Source organism: Zalophus californianus, chromosome 15 (genome assembly GCF_009762305.2).
Source record: "Zalophus californianus isolate mZalCal1 chromosome 15, mZalCal1.pri.v2, whole genome shotgun sequence".
Classification (NCBI taxonomy): Eukaryota; Metazoa; Chordata; class Mammalia; order Carnivora; family Otariidae; genus Zalophus; species Zalophus californianus.
The window spans coordinates 19563221-19579924 of NC_045609.1; the positions used below are offsets into that span (position 1 = coordinate 19563221).

Here is a 16704-nt window from a genome sequence, read left to right on the forward strand (position 1 = left end):
ATAATCCAACTATATTTTATTATCACATTGACAAAAGATATTAAAAAACTGAATCAGTGGTTAAAAATATATCCCTTCCCAGGGCACATGGGTAGCTCAGTAGGTTAAGCATCTGACTCTTAGATTCAGCTCAGGTCCTGATCTCATGGCTCATGAGATCAAGCCCTGTGTCCAGCTCTATGCTCAGCGGGACTCTGCTTCGATAGTCTCTCCCTCTGCCCCTTCTCCTGCTCATACTGTCTCTCTCTCTCAGATAAATAAATAAATCTTAAGAAAAAAATCCTTTTCCAGGAAAGAATGAAATGAAAAAAAAAAAGGATAGGGCAGAAGAAATGAACAGACACTTCTCAAAAGAAGACATACAAATGGCTAACAGACACATGAAAAAATGTTCATCATCATTAGCCATCAGGGAAATTCAAATCAAAACCACATTGAGATACCACCTTCCACCAGTTAGAATGGCAAAAACTGACAAGGCAAGAAACAACAAACGTTGGCAAGGCTGTGGAGAAAGGGGAACCCTCTTACACCGTTGGTGGGAATGCAAGTTGGTATAGCCACTTTGGAAAACAGTGTGGAGGTTCCTCAAAAAATTAAAAATACAGCTACCCTATGAACCAGCAATTGCACTACTGGGTATTTACCCCCAAAACACAGATGCAGTGAAAAGAAGGGCCATATGCACCCCAATGTTCATAGCAGCAATGTCCACAATAGCCAAACTGTGGAAAGAGCTGAGATGCCCTTCAACAGACAAATGGATAAAGATGTGGCCCATATATAAAATGGAATATTACTCAGCCATCAGAAAGGATGAATAACCAACTTTTGCATCAACATGGATGGGACTGGAAGAGATTATGTTAAGTGAAATAAGTCAAGCAGAGAAAAGTCAATTATATGGTTTCACTTATTTGTGGAACAAGGAATAGCATGGAAGGACATTAGGAGAAGGAAGGGAAAAATGAAGGGGGAGGAATCGGAGGGGGAGACAAACCATGAGAGACTATGGACTCCGAGAAACAAATTGAGGGTTTTAGAGGGGAGGGGGGTGAACGGGTGGGTTAGCCTGGTGATGGCTTTAGGGAGGGCATGTATTGCGTGGAGCACTGGGTGTTATGCACAAACAATGAATCATGGAACACTATATCAAGAACTAATGATGTAATGTATGGTGATTAACATAACAATAAAATTTAAAAAATAAAAACAAAGAAACAAACAAACAAAAACCCTAACAAGTATTGGTGAGGATGAGGGGAAATTGGAAACCTCACATATTGCTGGTGAAAATATAAAATGATAAAGCCACTCTGGGACACACTGTCAGTTCCTCAAAAAGTTTAATGTAGAATTATCATATGACCCACCAATTCCAAAACTGGAAACGGGTACTCAAACAAATACTTATGCATGAATGTACACAGGAACACTATTTACAAAAGCCAAAAGGTGAAAACAACCCAAATGTCCATCAGTAGGTGAATGGATAAACAAAATGGGGTATGGAAGTAAAATGGAATGTTACTCAGCCATAAAAAGGAACAAAGTACTGATGCATACTATAATGTAGACGAACTTTAAAAACATTATGCTAGGGGTGCCTGGGTGATGTAGTTGGTTAAGCAACTGACTTGGTTTCAGCTCAGGTCATGAGAAGGAGCCACAAGTCGGGCTCCACACTCAGCATGCAGTTTGCTTGAGATTCTCTCTCCCTCACCCTCACCCCCTCCTGCTCATACTCTCTCTCTCTAAAATAAGTAAATAAATCTTTAAAAGAAAAAAGAACACTATGCCAAACAAAACAAGCTAGGCACATATTGTATAACTCTATTTATACGAAATAACCTTAATAGGTAAATCCATAGAAAGCAGATTAATGGTTGCCAGGGATGGCTTAACAGGTACAAGGTTTTCTTTTGTGTGACGAAAAGGTTTTGTAACTAGACAGAGTTGATGGGTTGAAAACACTGTGAATGTACTAAAAAGTATTCCTAGTCATAGAGTTAATTAGATGTTAAGTATGCCCCTTCCCCCTCCCCAAATTTGGAGATTCACAGTACACATTAGCATATTTAAGGTTCTAAAACAATCCTGTAGTAAACATAAAAACACTTATTTAAACTCAGCACTTCTGAGAAATACAAATGGGCTCTCAGTTAAGGGGTTTTTAAACTGTAGGTCAAAATCCATTAATTGAAATCAATTTAGCAGCTCAGAATAAGGATCTTTCAAAAATGAAGTAGAGTAGGAACACTTGGATGGTTCAGTCAGTTGGGTGGCTGACTCCTGATTTCAGCTCAGGTTGTGATCTCAGGGTCATGATGGAGCCCCAAGTTGGGCTCCTCGCTCAGCACGGAAGTCTGTTAGAGATCCTCTCCCTCTGCCCTTCCCCCTCCCCCTGCTCATGAGCACGCGCTTTCTAAAATAAATAAATAAAATTTAAAAAATGAAGTACATGGGAAAATACTAGACTGTATCAATAAAGATAAGCATTGTATTTCATAAAGCTTTTGTTTCAGTCACATAAACAATATGCCAGGACATGCTGTCAAATGTGTTTCTTACCTACTCATCAGAAACTATGAAAAACTCTTTGAATACAATGAAACAAATCTTACCTTACTTACCATATTATAGAATTCCAGCTCCCTTGGACCCCTTGGAGGTGGCTGTAACTGTTTCAAAACTGTGCCATCTGGATGTTGCAGGATACCTGCAGAACAAAAATGAGCTATTTTCAAATGTATAATAGTATACCTTGCATCACAGGGTTAAACGTGTTCCTAAAGTTACAGATAAACCACTTTCATAAAAATTAAGGGGTTTGTTTTTATTTCAGAAATTTTAACATTTAACCACTACATTTCAGTGCTTGTTATACGCAAAGCACCAGAAAACAAATTCTGAAGTGTGGTTTTATTGTCTCTAACTACTATTCCCCTTAGAGCCCTCTCAGACTTTCTAATAAATTTAGAATGTATTTCTAAATTTTATAGAAATCCTTCAGTAATGGTCTTTTTGGGAGAAAGTAATTTATAGTTAAACAAGAAGTTAAAAGCAGTAGTGTAAACTGATTCCACTCTTGTAAACAGAAAAAAAAAATACATGTTAAAGGTGGTACTATATGAACTTCCTATTTTGTAACTTTTTTATAAGTTTCTCTCATTTATTACAAGAAAGCAACTAAAAATTTTTACTGATTCAAATGCATAGCCACTGGGAAAAGTGGGGACTGAAATCAGACACCAAGCCTGAAGCAAGAAGGGGCAACTTCTCATAATCAGCCCACTCAAAGAAGGAGCCTTTTCCTAAAGACATCATATATGTACTAGCACTGGCTGTGTCCCTATACCATGAAGACTGATTACCAAATTTATATGCTAAAACCTTAAATTTTCAAATACTGAGATTTCACAAAATCATGTGTTAGAACACAATAGGACTCAAATAAGTATCATAAGGAGAAAAGAGAATAGGTCAGAAAAAATTTCTGGACTTCTACTTTCACCTAAGATACAGAAACCTAAAAACCCCATCCCAAGACTCAGGGTCATAGGGCCTATCTAATATTGAAGCTGGACCAAGACAACAAGAAACACCACCTACAGCCTTGCATCACCAAGGAATAAGCAACAGTAATCTACATTTGGAGAAAAGGCATGAACATGGAGAAAAACTATCTCTGAAGCATGAGTGCATGAGGAAGACATAAAGCAGAGGGTTAAACAGGACTGTTGAGAAAAATCCTCTGGCAAATCAACCCCACTCTAAACAAAAGATTACAAAAGGAAAATTTCAAGCCTATGGTGCACTGAAGGTGTTATTAGTCTGCTCTAGCTTCCATAACAAAATACTGTAGACCAAGTGGCTTAAACAACAAAAATTTATTTTCTCACAATTCTAGAGGCTAGAAGTCACAGATCAAGATGACAGCCTATTCAGCTCCTGGTGCGAGTTTTCTTCCGGGCTTGTAGACAGCTGCCTTCTCATTTCGTCCTCACATGGTGGAGACAGTGAGAGAGAAAAGATATTCTCTCATGTCTCTTTTTATAAGGACACTCATTCTTTTGGATCAGGCCCACCCTTATGCCCTCATTAATCTTAATTACTTCCATAAAGACCCTCTCCAAATACAATCATAGTGAAGGTTGTTCTTTCAGTGTATGAATTTGGGGCAACACAACATACAGTTCGTAACAGAAAGTAAGTATAACAACAAAATTCAAACTTGGCTCTATTCCTGACTAGACTGGCTCAATCACCAACACTCACTGCCTAGCAGAAGAGGTGCATTCATTTTGGTCATAAATACTGTTTGCCTTCAGTCTCACATGTGATGTCCAGAATTTAATAAAAAATTACAAGGGAAAAAAAACTACCAAAAGAAGATGCAACATACAGAACAGTTTCAGAGATGACACAAATGTCAGAATTATCAAAGGAACTTAAAATAACCACAATTAACATGTTAAAGATTATAATAGAAAAAGTAAATAACATACAAGCAAAGATGGGGAATTTTAGCATAGAAATTATAAGGGTCAAATGGAATGTTAGAAGTGAAAAAGGGAGTGGCACCTGGGTGGCTTAGTCTGTTAAGTGTCTGCCTTCAGCTCAGGTCATGATCCCAGGGTCCTGGGATCCAGTCCCATATCAGGCTCCCTGCTCAGCGGGGAGTCTGCTCTTCTCTCTCCCTCTGCCCCTCCCTTGGCTTGTGCTCTCTCCTCTCTTGCTCACTCTCTCTCTCAAATAAATAAAAAAATAAATTAAATTTTAAAAAAAGAAATGAAAAAGAGAGTTAAGAGACAAAAACATACTTTCTATGGGCTCATCAGTAGACAAAATATAGAAGAGGAAGGAATCAGGGAATTTGATGACACGTCAACAGAAATTACCCAAACTGAAACACAAACAGGAAAAAAAAAGTGGAAAAATTAGAAGAGAGCATCTAAGATCTGTGGAATAATACCAAACAGTTTAAGATAACTATTAGAATCCTAGAAAAATAAAAGGCACACTCATGTTCACTGCAGCCATTATTCACAATAGCCAATAAGTGGAAGTAACCTAAATGTCCATCAACAGATGAAAGATTAAAAAAAAATGGAGTATATACATATAATGGAGTATTTTTCACCTTAAAAAAGGAAATTCTTCATTCAGAACCTTGAGGGCATATGTTACGTGAAATGAGACAGTCACAGAAGTACAAATACTGCAGGATTCCACTTATATAAGGTATCTAAAGTAGTCAAACTCTTAGAAACAGCAATCACAATGCTGGTTTCCAGGTCCTATAGGGAGGGAGAGGGAGATTTGTTGTTCAAGAAATATAGAGTTTCACTTTTGCAAGATTAAAAAGTTCTAAGAGATACGTTGCACAAAAATGTTTGTATAGTTAACACCACTACAAAGTATACTTAAAATGATTACTATGGTAAATTTAATGTTGTGTGTTTTACCACAATGAAAAAATTATGTAATCATCTAAGCAAAAGATCAACAAGGAAATAAAGACTTTAAATGACACACTGGACCAAATGGACTTCACAGACATATTCAGAACATTCCATCCCAAAGCAACAGAATACACATTCTTCTCTAGTGCCCATGGAACATTCTCCAGAATTGATCACATCCTAGGTCACAAATCAGGTCTCAACCAGTACTAAAAGATTGGGATCATTCCCTGCATATTTTCAGACCACAATGCTTTGAAACTAGAACTCAATCACAAGAGGAAAGTCGGAAAGAACTCAAATACATGGAGGCTAAACAGCATCCTACTAAAGAATGAATGGGTCAACCAGGAAATTAAAGAAGAATTAAAAAAATTCATGGAAACCAATGAAAATGAAAACACAACTGTTCAAAATCTTTGGGATACAGCAAAGGCAGTCCTGAGAGGAAAGTATATAGGAATACAAGCCTTTCTCAAGAAACAAGAAAGGTGTCAAATACACAACCTAACCCTACACCTAAAGGAGCTGGAGAAAGAACGGCAAATAAAGCCTAAACCCAGCAGGAGAAGAGAAATCATAAAGATCAGAGCAGAAATCAATGAAATAGAAACCAAAAGAACAGTAGAACAGATCAACGAAACTAGGAGCTGGTTCTTTGAAAGAATTAACAAGATGGATAAACCCCTGGCCAGACTGATCAAAAAGAAAAGAGAAATGACCCAAATCAACAAAATCATGAATGAAAGAGGAGAGATCACAACCAACACCAAAGAAATACAAACAATTATAAGAACATATTATGACCAACTCTATGCCAATAATTAGATAACCTGGAAGAAATGGGTGCATTCCTAGAGATGTATCAACTACCAAAACTGAACCAGGAAGAAATAGAAAACCTGAATAGACTTATAACCACTAAGGAAATTGAAGCAGTCATCAAAAATCTCCCAAGAAACAAAAGCCCAGGGCCAGATGGCTTCCCAGGGGAATTCTATCAGACATTTAAAGAAGAATTAATACCTATTCTCCTGAAACTGTTCCAAAAAATAGAAATGGAAGGAAAACTTCCAAATTCCTTTTATGAGGCCACCATTACCTTGATCCCAAAACCAGACAAAGATCCCATCAAAAAGGAGAATTACAGACCAATATCCTTGATGAACATGGATGCAAAAATTCTCACCAAAATACTAGCCAATAGGATCCAACAGTACATTAAAAGGATTATTCACCACGACCAAGTGGGATTTATCCCTGGGCTGCAAGGCTGGTTCAACATCCGCAAATCAATCAACGTGATACAATACATTAACAAAAGAAAGAACAAGAATCATAGGATCCTCTCAATAGATGCAGAAAAAGCATTTGACAAAGTACAGCATCCTTTCTTGATCAAAACTCTTCAGAGTATAGGGATAGAGGGTACATACCTCAATATCATAAAGCCATCTATGAAAAACCTACAGTGAATATCATTCTCAATGGGGAAAAGCTGAGAGCTTTTCCCCTAAGGTCAGGAACGTGGCAGGGATGTCCACTCTCACCACTGCTATTCAACATAGTATTAGAAGTCCTAGCCACAGCAATCAGACAACAAAAAGAAATCAAAGGCATCCAAATCGGCAAAGAGGAAGTCAAACTCTCACTCTTTGCAGATGATAGGATACTTTATGTGGAAAACCCAAAAGACTCCACCCCAAAACTGCTAGAACTCATACAGGAATTCAGTCAAGTAGCAGGCTATAAAATCAATGCACAGAAATCAGTGGCATTCCTATACACCAACAACAAGACAGAAGAGAGACAAATCAAGGAGTCGATCCCATTTACAATTGCACCCAAAACCATAAGATACCTAGGAATAAATTTAACCAAAGAGGCAAAGGATCTGTACTCAGAAAACTATAAAATACTCAGGAAAGAAATTGAAGAAGACACAAAGAAATGGAAAACCGTTCCATGCTCATGGATTGGGAGAACCAACATTGTGAAGATGTCCATGCTACCTAGAGCAATCTACACATTCAATGCAATCCCCATCAAAATACCATCCACTTTTTTCAAAGAAATGGAACAAATAATCCTAAAATTTGTATGGAAGCAGAAGAGACCCCAAATAGCCAGAGGAATATTGAAAAACAAAAGCAAAGCTGGCGGCATCACAATTCCGGACTGCCAGCTGTATTACAAAGCTGTCATCATCAAGACAGTATGGTACTGGCACAAAAACAGACACATAGATCAATGGAACAGAATCGAGAGCCCAGAAATGGACCCTCAACTCTATGGTCAACTTATCTTTGACAAAGCAGGAAAGAACGTCCAATGGCAAAAAGACAGTCTCTTCAACAAATGGTGTTGGGAAAATTGGACAGCCACATGCAGAAGGATGACACTGGACCATTTCCTTACACCACACACAAAAATAGACTCCAAATGGTTGAAAGATCTAAACGTGAGACAGGAGTCCATCAAAATCCTAAAGGAGAACACAGGTAGCACCCTCTTCGACCTCAGCCGCAGTAACTTCTTCCTAGAAACATCACCAAAGGCACGGGAAGCCAGGACAAAAATGAACTATTGGGATTTCATCAAGATAAAAAGCTTTTGCACAGCAAAAGAAACAGTCCACAAAACCAAAAGACAATCGACAGAATGGGAGAAAATATTTGCAAATGACATCTCAGATAAAGGGCTAGTATCCAAAATCTATAAAGAACTTATCAAACTCAACACCCAAAGAACAAATAATCCAACCAAGAAATGGGCGGAAGACATGAACAGACATTTTTCCAAAGAAGACATCCAAATGGCCAACAGGCACATGAAAAAGTGCTCAACATCGCTCGGCATCAGGGAAATCCAAATCAAAACCTCAATGAGATACCACCTCACACCCGTCAGAATGGCTAAAATTAACAAGTCAGGGAACAACAGATGTTGGCGGGGATGTGGAGAAAGGGGAACCCTCCTACACTGTTGGTGGGGATGCAAGCTGGTGCAACCCCTCTGGAAAACAGTATGGAGGTTCCTCAAACAGTTGAAATTAGAGCTACCATTTGATCCAGCAATTGCACTACCGGGTATTTACCCCAAAGATACAAATGTAGGGAGCCGAAGGGGTACGTGCACCCCAATGTTTATAGCAGCAATGTCCACCATAGCCAAACTGTGGAAAGAGCCAAGATGTCCATCGACAGATGAATGGATAAAGAAGAGGTGGTATATATACACAATGGAATATTATGCAGCCATCAAAAGGAATGAGATCTTGCCATGTGCAATGACGTGGATGGAACTGGAGGGTGTTATGCTGAGCGAAATAAGTCAATCAGAGAAAGACATGTATCATATGACCTCACTGATATGAGGAATTCTTAATCTTAGGAACAAACTGAGGGTTGCTGGAGTGGTTGTGGGTGGGAGGGATGGGGTGGCTGGGTGATAGACATTGGGGAGGGTATGTGCTACAGTGAGCGCTGTGAATTGTGTAAGACTGTTGAATCACAGATCTGTACTTCTGAAACAAGTAACACAACATATTTTAAGAAAAAAGAAAAAGAAGAAGATAGCAGGAGACGAAGAATGAAGGGGAGTAAGTCAGAGGGGGAGACGAACCAGGAGAGATGATGGACTCTGAAAAACAAACTGAGGTTTCTAGAGGGGAGGAGGGTAGGGGGATGGGTTAGCCTGGTGATGGGTATTAAAGAGGGCACATTCTGCATGGAGCACTGGTTGTTATGAACAAACAATGAATCATGGAACACTACACCAAAACAAATGATGTAATATATGGTGATTAACATAACAATAAAAATTTAAAAAAATATGTAGTTAGTGGGATTACAACTATGTAAAATAAATGCATGTTAAAATTTCTATCTGTGGTTTGAACATTCTAGGTAATTTTTACTTCTTTTGTAACTTTTTCCAGAAGTTTCTATGATAAACACACTGCTTTTACTATTAGAAAAATATATGATATGAGAAATTCAAATATGTTAAAATGATTACATATTCCATATAATCTCAATTATTTAAACAAGTTATTAAAAAAGATGAAGGGAAAAAATTTTTAAATGACAGGCTATGAGGAAATACTTGACAAGACATGTCTAAAAAGTTCTAAAACTAATGAAAAACCTAAAAACACAGAGCCAGGGATTTCTAAATAGAATAGAAAATACCAACTCCTAGACATTTTAAATATAAAATGACACAGGTGAGTTAAAAATAAAAGGATGGGAAAAAAGACTAGACTAGCAAGTACCATTCATAAGAAAGTTAACATATTACCATATATCAGACTATGTTAATATTAGACATAGAACTCAAGAAAAAGGAATGTTATCTTATGTAAAAAGGGACATTTCGTAATGATAAGTCAATTCATTAGAAACAGCAATCCTAAATGTGTGTACCTAATAAGAGCTGCAAAATACCTGAAATAAAAACTGACAGAACTGAGTAGACAAACCCGCACTCTCTCAATAATTGATAAAACAAGCATACAAAACATTAGTAGCGACACATAAAACCAAACAACAGTATCAAACAACTTAACCACGCTGACACTTACAGAATGCTATATCTAACAGAATACACATATTTTCATGTACAAATGGAACATTTACCATGGAACATTTACCAATGGACCATGCACTGAATAAATTTAAAAGGATTGAATATTCTCTGCCCATAATGGAAATAACAAGATATTTGGGAAAATACCAAATAGATGAGAAGTAAACACACATGTAATTAATCCATGGATCAAAATTCACAAGGGAAATTAAAAAGTAGTTTTAACTAAATGATAATGAAAACTAACATAACAAAATTTGTGAAATGCACCTGAAGTACTGCTTAGTACTTACAGGAAAATGAGTAGTTTTAAATGCTTGTATTAGAAAAAAGAAAAAAAGAAAGGTTCCAACTTAAGATGCTAGAAAAAAGTAATATATTAACCCAAAATAAGTGGGAAGACAGGAGCGAATAAAAACAAAAACAAAAAGAGTAAGAATGGACACCAGAAAAAAAAAATCCATGAAAAATATTCTGAGATCAATAAAACTGATAAAACTCTAGCTAGATGGATCAAGAAAAAAACATAAATTCATTATTAAGAATAAATGAAAGATGGTATATCACTATAAATGCTATAATAAGCATTAAAGGCATAAGGCAATTATGAACTTCATACCAATAAATCCAACTTAAATAAAATGAATAAATTCCTTTATACATGAATTATTAAAACACAAGAAGTAGAAAATCTGAGTTGCCCTATGTCTATAAAGAACACTAAATTCATAATTTTAAATATCTTGAGATAATTGTAGGCCAAAATGGGTTCAATAGTAAATTCTATCAAACATTTACAGAAAAAGATTAACAGCACTCTTACCAAATTTTTTCAGAAAACAGGAAAGTGGGGAACATTTCCCCACTAATTTTATGAAACCAGCATATTTTTTAAAACCCCAACAAAGACTTAAAAATTATAGACAATTATCTCAAATGAACATAGTCATAAAAATATTTAATGAAACATCAGTAAACCTAATCCAGCAATATATACAGGATAATTTATCATGACCATATGGACTAATTCCAGGAATGCAAAGTTGGTTTAAATATTTCAATATGAGTAAATATATTGATGTTTTGGGTAAGACAGAATTCTCAATAAGAAGGGATATATAAATATAGAACAGGGGAAGGTAAAGAACAACCCTGTGGTATTAGGTTTAAATTATAGGTATAACTATGAACCCAACTTTTAAAAAATATGAAATTCTGTATCTTTTTTTTTTTTTTAGATTTTATTTATTTATTTGTCAGAGAGATAGAGAGAACACAAGCAGGGGGAGTGGCAGGCAGAGGAAGAGGGAGAAGCAGGCTCCCAGCTGAGCAGGGAGCCTGATGTGGGACTCGATCCCAGGACCTTGAGATCATGACCTGAGCCTAAGGCAGATGCTTAACCAACCGAGCCACCCAGGTATCCCTGAAATTACAGATTTCTTAGTCCAATCTGCTGAAAGGACAAACAGCAACCATACTCAAGGAGCAATGAGTAAACCTGGTGCCCATACTTTGGTTTTTAAATACCATTTATCCATAAAGGAACCAGGTTCTTGAAGAAAAATAAGCTTGTTCCAGGGCTGGAACAGAGAAAGTACAAGATAAACACAGAACATCTTTTTATGCTAAAAGTGAGAAAATGCTTTAAAAGAAAAATGGGAAATGTTGAAAAGACCAAGGAGCCAGTATGAAGAAGCTCCCACTGCCCAAATTTGGGACAATCTGAGCATCAAAATAAGCAGTAACAATAATGGGTAAGATCCATCGACTGAAGTCTTGGGATGGGTTAGCCTGGTGATGGGTATTAAAGAGGGCACGTTCTGTGTGGAGCACTGGGTATTATGCACAAACAATGAATCATGGAACACTATATTAAAAACTAATGATGTAATGTATGGTGATTAACATAACAATAAAAAATTTAAAAAAATCCATCGACTGAAGTCTTCAAAATCCTTACGATGAGAGAAAGCAAGAGAGAGAAGGGAAATCTACAGTTCCCTAAGGTAGAATGCCAACTAATAAATTTAACAGGAATGACAGTTAGACATCAGTAGTTTCAATTCATAGAGTGAATTGAACTACCATTTTGCAACTACCATAGTAGTAGGTTGGTCAAATACTGTCAATGGATGCTTGTAATGCTGGGTGAAAACTTTGATGAGGCACAGGATTTTAACAGTCTCAAACAGTCTCTTTATTCCTCTCAAATTACTTAATTATAATAAGAAAAATGAAAACTTTACAGTGGAAAACTTGGCAGGTATCACCTAACCAGTGATCAAAGTCATGTAACCAGTAATGCAACTGACATCCTGTGCTTAATGATATGATGCTTCAAGAACACAATATAACTCATATAGTATTCTGACCAAAAATGCATTAATCTGAATCTAATCATAGGAATCTGACAAATATAAAGGATATTCTAAAAAAGCCATGCTTATATTCTTCAAATATTTCATAGTTATGAAATATAAAGAAAAAAATGAAAAACTGCTCCAAAGGACAGGTAACTAAAGAGTCCTAATAACTAAATGCAGCATGCAGTCTTGGATGGGGGAGAGGGATATTGCTATGAAGGATATTACAGAAAAAAATAACAAAAAGCCTAATGTTAAATATTCTCAATTTGATCATTTTACCATGGTTAGGTAAGAAAATGTTCTCCTTTTTAGGAGTTAATTATTTAGAGGAAAAGGGGTCATGATGTCTGCAATTTAATCTTTTTTTTTCTTTTTTTTTTAAAGATTTTATTTATTTATTTGAGAGAGAGAGAATGAGAGAGAGAGAGCACGAGAGGGAAGAGGGTCAGAGGGAGAAGCAGACTCCCTGCTGAGCAGGGAGCCCAATGCGGGACTCGATCCCGGGACTCCAGGATCATGACCTGAGCCGAAGGCAGTCGCTCAACCAATTGAGCCACCCAGGCGCCCGTCTGCAATTTAATCTTAAGTGGTTCTGCAAAATCATTATCAAGTACAGAGAGTGATAAAGCAAATATGGCAAAATATTAACAACAGGTAAACCTAGATGAATGGTGTACATTAGTTGATTATACCATTCTTGCAACTTTTAAGTTTGACATTTTTCCAAAATAAAATAAAAATTCTTTAAAAAAAGGCAGTACAATTTACAGTAGCATCAAATACTTAGAGAAAATCTAGTGATTGCTGTGTAAGATCTCTACACTGAAAACTATGACTAAGAGAAATTTAAGAAGGCCTAAATAAATGGAAAGATCTACTATGTTCATGTATTGGAAGACACAAGTATTATAGAGAAATCAATTTTCACCAAAGCACCCTACAGACTCAAAGCAGACACAAAAATCTTAATTTTCTTGGGAAAAATTACAAGTTAATTTAAAATCTATATGGAAATGGAAAGGACCAGAAATCATCTCAAAAAAGAAAACAGGATGCTTATCTTACCATACATCAAGATTCAAGTCCTCACTGAATTAAGACAATGAGATATTACTGCTATGATAAACAAATCAATGAAAATAAATACAAGTCCAAAAGCAAATCCAGGAAACTGAAAAAACTGGGGTATATATATGCACATTGGAGTACAACTGAGCTGTTAAAAAGGATAAGGAAGCACTCTATGAATCGAAGCTATCGATTTCTAAGATATAAGTTTAAAATGTGAAGTGCAAAACAGTATATATAGCATACTACTTTTTGTGTCAGAAAAGAAAAATATGAAAATTTATTTAGATCTGCTTATTTTTGCAACAAGTAACTTAGCAAGGATAAATCAGAAAACAATGAAATTGGTTACCTAAAGGGGATGTTGAGAAATGGGTGAAGTGACAGAGAATGGAGTGACTTCTTTTTTTTTTAATTTTTTATTGTTATGTTAGTCACCATACATCACATCAATTTTGGATGTAGTGTTCCATGATTCATTTTTTGTGCCTAACACCCAGTGCTGAATGGAGTGACTTCTGATACACCTCTGTATAATTAAATAAAAATGAAGGGAGGGAACTGAATTTAAACACAAATGAATCCAACTGCTTTTCAAATAAATATTACCTTAGAGAAGAGGGGGTAAAAATAACCAAACCAAACCAAACCCAAAAAACCGTAATCCAATAGCTTTTGAAGAGTTCCCAACCCCATACCCTTAGTATAAGGGAATCTCTCTTGAATTCTTTATTCTAGGTTTGTTCTCTGCAGTAGCATGGGTATAGAAATTCTGAAAATTACAGGAACAAGCAAAACAAACAAGCAAACCAAAAAACCCACACACAAAAAAACCATTAACAATGTTGGGAGCCAGGGTTCTCCCTGAGGTAGATGGGAAATACAAATTTAGAATCAGGAAAGGAAAAGAAAGGAAGAACTCTGTGGTGCTGGAATGAAATCGGAAATATCAGTATGAAATTATGATTTCTAAATATTTATACATTCTTCTCAGTTATGTTCTTTGAAAAGGCTAGGAAGCAATAACACTCCAATGGCAATGAGCACATCTAGCACCCAGATCTTGGTTTCAAAATACCATTTTCCACTGAAAATGAACCAGGGCTTCTGGGAGAAATTGCTGGTTCTAGAATTGGGAAGAGAAAGTATAAGTCTAAAATAACTTGTGAGAGAAAAGAAGGAAGTGCTCCTACTCACCAAATCTGGGACAATTTGAACACCAAAATAAATATGTTCTATAATGGGTCATGACACTTCATAAGAATCCACAGGTCCAAACTATTAATAAAAAAGGGAATATATAGGAGTAAAGGGAGGGCTATTTCTTAGAATGCTGACTGTTAAATAGAGGTAGTGATAGAACTGGGGAGAAAAATTACAGTTTTTCAACTTTCAGAGTAAAGACTGCTTCAGGCAAAAATTATCAATAGATGCCAAATCTAGGGGTGAAGTGTGATGAGGATCTGGATATATCCATGATCTCAAAGTGTCTCTCCACAAACAGCTTACTAGTTGCGAAGTGAAAAATATTAACTACATACTGGAGAAGCCAGGCCACAACTGGACCAGATGATCAAAATTAATATCACTAATAATGGGCAGATGGACACTATAGGCCTCCAGATGTGATACCTTGAGGGGAACACACTTGTATGATAATCCAGTCAGAAATGCATCACCCGAATCTTACCATAACCCATCAGAAATCCAAATTAAAGAATATTTCATAAAATAGCCTGTACTCTTAAAAAATGACAATGTCATAGAAGATAAAGGCTGAGGAGCTGTTACAAATTTAAGGATTCTAAGAGAAATGACAACTAAATGCAATAAATGATCCTGAACTAAATCCTGGACTGAGAAAAACAAATATGACAAAAGCCATTATCGGAATAGCTGACAAAATTAGAATATGGATTATAGATTAGATAAAAGCATTGTATCACTGTTAAATTTCCTATATTTGATAAATGTGCCATGGTTACAGAAATACACACTGACATATTACTGTGTGAAGGGACAAGATATATGCAAACTATCCTCATATAGTTCCCCCAAAATAAATAATATGCATAGAGAAAGAAATTCCACAAAATGTTAAGTTCTCTGTATTGTCCTTGCAACTTTTTTGTAAGTCTGAAATTATTTTAAGTCAATTAGTTTCAGAACATATTTAATAAAACAGACCAAAGCCAAAATAGACAACACCAGTTTATTTTTTTTTAAAGATTTTATTTATTTATTTGACAAAGAGAGACACAGCGAGAGAGGGAACACAAGCAGGGGGAGTGGGAGAGGAAGAAGCAGGCCTCCCGTGGAGCAGGGAGCCCGATGAGAGGCTAGATCCCAGAAGGGATCATGACCTGAGCCAAAGGCAGACGCTTAACAACTGAACCACCCAGGCGCCCTGACAACACCAGTTTAAATCCTTCTTTTACCCAGACGACCTCATTTCTATATCCTCAGTTAGATCAGGAAACACATACCAGATTTCAACTATTTGTTTGAAACTTTGAGGAATTTTGAAAGAAATTAATGGTACATGTTGAATAATAAAACAAAAAAAGGATTTCATGCTAACTTTGGTGAGCTTTGGGAATTTAAATTGACAGCAACCACACTTTTGTGAAACCTCCCTATAGAAAATGTTGCACAATGTGTAAGGTATACTATAATGTAAAAAAATGTTTAATACATTATTTATAATAGCAAAAAAATAGTGAAAATATAAAAATCTACCACTAGAGGAATAGTTAAATTGTGACAGATTCACACTATGGAATACAACAGTTTTTTAAAAGAATGAAGTGTATTATGGATACAAAAATATGGATATACTACATAATATAGAATGAAAACAAAAAGTTGCTGATATACCTATTTGTAGAAAAAATTAAGAGTTCTGTTATATGTGCCCAGAAAGAAAAACCTGAGAAGATGCACCAGGAATAGTTACCAGTGACTACCTTTGGGAGAGGGAGAGTAGGTGGATGGGTACTATTATACTATTTGAATTTTTTTCCTAAAAGATTATGTATTACTTTTACAATTAAAAAAACCCAAACTTCGTATTCTTAGAACTAAAACTGAAATATTCCAGTGAAGAAAACAAAATATAACACTCATAGCAGAATATTCTTATTAATCAACTATAACAAGATCTATTTTTATGTTCAAGCACCTTTGTGCAATTGGTTCCATGTTTTCAATTTTTA

The 16704-nt window shown here is 36.0% G+C and overlaps 1 protein-coding gene across 2 annotated transcripts in view; it reads right to left on the reverse strand.

Annotated features, from left to right (window-relative positions):
• IPMK (inositol polyphosphate multikinase) overlaps positions 1–16704 on the reverse strand; it is a 45493-nt gene that overhangs the window by 25880 nt on the left and 2909 nt on the right. The window contains exon 2 of one of the 2 annotated variants that reach the window (XM_027596386.1): positions 2634–2719. In XM_027596386.1, coding sequence (XP_027452187.1) covers positions 2634–2719 — 86 coding nt within the window. Of the gene's footprint in view, positions 1–2624; positions 2720–16704 lie in introns of both variants that reach the window. The other variant, XM_027596385.1, reaches the window with a different exon arrangement.